Raw genomic sequence first — 5,310 nt, forward strand, 5'->3', positions numbered from 1 at the left:
GGGGAGGAAGAGGATTTGTTTTCTCATCATCTTAGAGGGATGCGGGGTCAAATCCCTATGCCAATGATGGCAGTTTAGACAAAAACTGTTCAATGTAAAACAAAAATAGAATCTGTAAAGCAGCGAGTGGAAACCAGGATGAGTAACCTATTCCATCACCTGGAGCAATGTTTTCTCCTCCAGCCCAATGATTTATTAATGATTACATGTAAATTAAACAGGAGAAGGTGCAGGAGCACACCCTAGGCCAGAAAAGTCTGTTTGGTGAGGTAGCTGGTGCAGGTGACATCTGCTCGGGCACATGAAAGAATTAAACCAGCCTTCCCATCTGCTGGCGTGTGATCTCAGAGATCATGGTGGTGTATTTTGTTATAAGAACAAGAAGACAAGCCTTTTGCCCACATTTTGAAGGAAGATGGCCACTACTGCATTTTGCTTGCTTTCCCAAGTGAGGTTGTAGTGTGGGACACACAGGTACAAGTTGCTGCACATTGCTCCTACATGAGCAAGAAAGCCAGCCCAGGGTATTCCTACTCTTTCCCTTCCACATACTAACAGCTGTCGTTAAAGTTGTGCTCTAGTTATTGGACCATCCCTCAGCCCCAATCACTGACATAATCCATGTAAAATAATAATAATATTAATTACCCTTCCAAAAGAAGGCATGGGTATGGTTGGCCAGGGTTAAGGTTAGGCTGGGCTTACAACCAGAGTTTGTGTCCATTTAACCATGTAAATCTTCTGATTTCTACATGTTTGCACCAAGAACATGTAAACATGTATAAAAATTTTACCTGCCACCTGACTTCTGGTGCCTAAAAGACTTGCCATGCACTGTATGAAAAGTGTAAACCAGACCTGGAATAAGTTTCAAGTCTTCCTAGTTCCAGTCAACTACAAGACCTCCTGCCTTCACAAAAGCTTTATTGTATTACTTTCTCCCCAAAATTTCTTGGTCATATTTGCTTGAGAAAAGCATTCATCAGAGAAAGGACATGTGGATTGTTGTATCATGTTATTACATGTGGCAAATTAACTTGTCACATGTTGGAGAAAAGAAAATCTGGGTTTTATGGCTCTTGCCTGAAACCAAAACGAACTCATGTAATGTCCTTGTACAGACTGATACTCTCTTGGCTGAGACCCCCTCATGTGATGCCACCTGCATTTTTCAGTCTTAATTGCAACATTTCGTCGTCGTTGTTGTTGTTATTTGCACTTATTTGCTTTTGAGTATGCTGAATTTCCCTTGTGTGTTTTCTTTTTACAGACTTCTGCAGTGCTTCTGAAGCCAACTTAACAGAGACTGTTCTACTGAAAGCTTTCTCAAATCATTCTTGAAATACGATGCATAATCTCTTGAGATTAACTCAATGGCAAAATTAAAATGTAAGTTTAATTTGGCACCTTCCACTTAACTGATTCCTGGTATATAAAAAATGCTTCAGTTAAGTACTTAAGATGACATTTAATTGGTCCTGAGCATCGTACTACTCTGTAAAATCTCTGTACTCTTTAAAAACTTTAATCACCGTCTTTCAGGCAGGGCTAGACTTCTTAGGTGCATAAAAGCTTTAAAGGGGGGCTGACTTAGAAATTTGTTCCCAACTACACAGCTGTCCTCGGTGCTTCTTAGTACCTCTTGATAAGTAAAGGGTTTGTTAGTGGGAAAGAGTTTTGAAAAAACTATTAGAGACAGTTGTGACTGTTGTTTTTTTAGCTCTAATTAAATGAGGGCAGGAAAGCACCAGTAAATAAGCAGCTGGAGGAAATAAGGAATTATCCTTGCTTCTGAGGAGACCTTTTTTAAAATGTGCAAGCAGGTTAGCAGTCTCTTTTGCTGCTTTCTGCTTATGTTGCACAGTTATAGCTCACTAGTCTGAAACTGAAGTACCAGACAAAGAAGTGGAAAGTTATCCAAAATTGCTCGCTTGTTTAAAAGTAATATATACGTTATTGTTAGTCATTCCATGGCATTAGATCTTATAGCTGCAGTCCACTAAAGTGTTCTTGTATGTGCACGTTCTCTCTCTTGCTTTTTTTGGCAGTGCTGTTCCTTTCTAACAGTATTTTAGTGCTTAGAATTGATGGCAAGCTATATTTTATCCACATAATGTTTAATAAGGCAAAATGTGATTATTTGAATTAATTAGTGTGTAAGAACTTTGTGTGTAATGCACTTCTGATATTCACCTGTAAATGCATGCTTATATGTATTGGTTTATAAATATTTGAGGGATATTTATGCAAATTTGATATACTAGCAATGTAAGGCATTATAGATCATTTGCAAGAGTGTTGTAGTGTGAATTCACATTTAAGCGGTGAGTGGTGTTCATTAAAGGCCTGTGCTTCAGCTGTGTATTTGGATGGCAGTATTTTTTCTTTTAAGGCTTAGCTATTAAATCCATTGTAAAATACTGCAGAGTTGTATCTCAGCCTTTTTAAGTGATCGCTTGACTCCAGTGACTGGTATGGAAGCTGTAGTCAAAATATGTCTATTTAAAACAGATGTAGTCATTAGCAGGCCCTCTGAACTGTACTTTCCAGTTTCTTCAAAGTCAGACTGTCTCCTAAGCAGGTTATGAGATAGATGATTATCACTGCTTCCCCATGTGTCAAGTGTAGCCACACTGCTGCAGTGGCAAGGGGCTAGAGCAGTAGAAATGGAGCTCAGTGCTTACTTAACAGGTAGGTTTGCTGCTGTCTATGCTCCTCATTCTGTCTCACTGATGCTATTTAAAAAAAAAAAAAAAAAGCTAAAAATAAATATTAGTACTCACTTATCAATGGGCACTGTAAGGAATTTTACTCCCCTGAGTGTTGCTCAGTGTTAGCTTTGTTTGGCTGTTTGTTGCCTTGTGTTGTAATGCTATGGAGAGCTACAGAGAAGGTCCTCCAGGCTACTGTGATCCCCGAGAAGCTGCATGTCAGTGCCTAGGGTGAATTTAACCACAGTGTGATGAGCAGGAGGAGTAGGCTATAATGGTTTGCTATGAGAGAGAGAAATAGCAGAGCCTAGCAAGGCCTTGCCAGTAACAGAAAAGAAACAAGATTGTTTTCCAGACTGCCCTAACCATGACCTTAAGATAGGGATTTCTGACTGACCCTGAGCCATGAAGCATTAAAAACGCAACAAATGATCCACTGGGCTCTCACTTATTGACCTCCCTGTGAGTCAAGAAGCTTTTCTAGCTCTCACTGAGAGAATGATATAATTTCTGTAGTTATCTTTGTAGCTTCAAGACTGAGTTTCTCACCTGCTTAAAGTGAACTGTGGCAACTGCTGCCATTTTACTCCAGTTATTTTCTTGTTTTAGGATAGCAGTTTTTACACTTCTGCCACTTGCTGATGGACCAAAAGAATGTGAACTGGTACTGAATGGTCTGTCTGCCTGGTTTCAGTAGTCTTTTCCTGATTTGTCGAGGTAATTAGTCATTTTGTTAAGTTATCCAATGTACAACCCTTCTTTAAGACTAGGGGAGTTGCCACCATTGCGTACAGTGAAAAAAGGGGAAGTATTTCATGGGGACTCTGTGGTCCACAAGCTCAAGATCATCCAGTCTCTTCGTTGTGGCCCTGTTAATGCAATCTATTTTTTTTCCCGTTCTTCCCAACCCCCTCTTTTTTTTTTTTTTTTTTTTTTTTTTTTTTTTTTTTTAAATGAAAGAAAAGAAAGAAAGAAAAAAAGCATTTCCACATGGAAATGGGTGCTACAGGTGTGTTGCTGGTGTTACAGGTCTGAGACTGATGTGTGCCCTAAGCACAGCAAACAGCGTGTTTTGAAGCCAAACATACCCCTGCAGCAGAGTTTCAGTGGCTCTTCTCTTTGGGTTGCATCAATATAGATGAAGATAGGGTGGTCACCATCACTCTGCTGGATTACATGCTGCCCACTGTGCTGTGTTTACTCAGTGCCTCTGTAGTACAGACCATTGCAATCACACCCTGGATTCTCCTAAATGAAGGCAGATCATCTTTTACTCCTTAGAAACCTCCAGAACCCAGCTGCAGTCATAAAGCTGCTATCAAATGGAAGCTGGCTGCAGTTCAGAATTTGGGCCAGTATTTTTTAACAGCATGAAATTCAGTTCTAGGCCTTCTGGAAGGATTCTGTATATGAAATGTTGAACTGGAGTAGAATCAAAACTGAAGTCCCCTGTATGCAGAAACGGGGGAGGGTGGGGGGGGGGGGGGGGGAAGGTTGTCCATGTTTGAAAAGGGAGATGTATCTTACATGTACTATAGATAATATCTGATAACATTAGTACATTAGTTTGGAATAAGGTATGTTTTTCTTTCCTGTTGGCTTATGTTAACAAATGCTTTATAATGTCATGACCTCTTTTGTCTGAGCTGGCATTTAGTGGAATATATCAGCTATATTAATCTAATCAATATGATCAGAAAATTATTATTTTTTTAATGTTAGGAATTAAAACATAAACTCTATGCACTCTGTACGGACCTGTCCTACATTCATGTTGCCATTGGTGGCTTTTTGTTTGCATTACAGCAATCAAAGAGTAAATGCAAGGCAAGATCCAAGATAGGAAGGCAAATTGTTTTTGCAAACATGGCAGAGAAAGTGTCTGGAATCAAATGCCAATATTAATGCATGACATCTGCTCTCTGCTCCAGTTCTGAGTAAAGTAATCCAGTCCTAATTACACACTGCTGTGCCCTCTACCAGCTAAGGAGAATGGTGCAGCCATTCTTAGTACCGGTATATAAATTTCTTTCTGGATCTGATAGATACATTAGATGCAGGGCAGGCTTTTCATTTTTTGGCTGTCAGCTGCTTTGGGTAGCACAAAGAGAGGGGAGGGGAAAGGTTGCAGCAGGAAAAGATCAGAATCTTCCAAAAAGGACTCTGCTCCTAGAATATTTTTTTTTCCTAGAGAACTTTCCCTGCAGACCTCAATCAATATTACTCTCATCTGAGTGCACATATTATTCATTAAGAAACATTGGCAAGATGTGTACTATAGTGTATGCCTTCATTAGAGCCTCCACCTGCCTACTTTTATCAGAAGATCTCCAGTAGCTTTCACCTGTGTTGAATTTGTTTCTGTCTTTGGAGAAATTGTGTAATTCCCCAGGATAGGTTTCTTTATTTCTTCCTTTAAAAAATAAAAATTAAAAAAAAATAAAATAAAATAGCACTCTATGGTTTGTGGATGTGTTTTCTCCTCTTGCTCTTTAATGGTTCAAGAAGATTATTATCCTTAGATTCAGACCAAACTGGACACTGATGAAAGCATGTGCGAAACACGGTCCAGTGCAACAGTCCCTCCTCTGGCTGTGTG

General features: G+C 39.5%; 1 protein-coding gene across 11 annotated transcripts in view; it reads left to right on the plus strand.

Moving 5' to 3' along the window:
- The window catches only part of LOC311437857 (uncharacterized protein), a 197,778-nt gene extending 192,468 nt beyond the window's left edge, over positions 1-5,310 (plus strand). For 8 of the 11 annotated variants that reach the window (XR_014693761.1, XM_084521652.1, XM_084521655.1 and 5 more), the window contains one exon: positions 1,271-2,363. Coding sequence is in view for 1 of the 11 variants with exons in the window: in XM_084521656.1 (XP_084377782.1) it covers positions 1,271-1,289 (19 nt within the window). In the remaining 10 variants the exon portion in view is untranslated. Of the gene's footprint in view, positions 1-1,270; positions 2,364-2,581; positions 2,673-3,320; positions 3,429-5,233 lie in introns of those variants that run through there. The other 3 variants (XR_014693759.1, XR_014693760.1, XR_014693762.1) reach the window with 3 other exon arrangements.

Source organism: Aythya ferina (genome assembly GCF_964211825.1).
Source record: "Aythya ferina genome assembly, chromosome: 5".
NCBI lineage: Eukaryota > Metazoa > Chordata > Aves > Anseriformes > Anatidae > Aythya > Aythya ferina.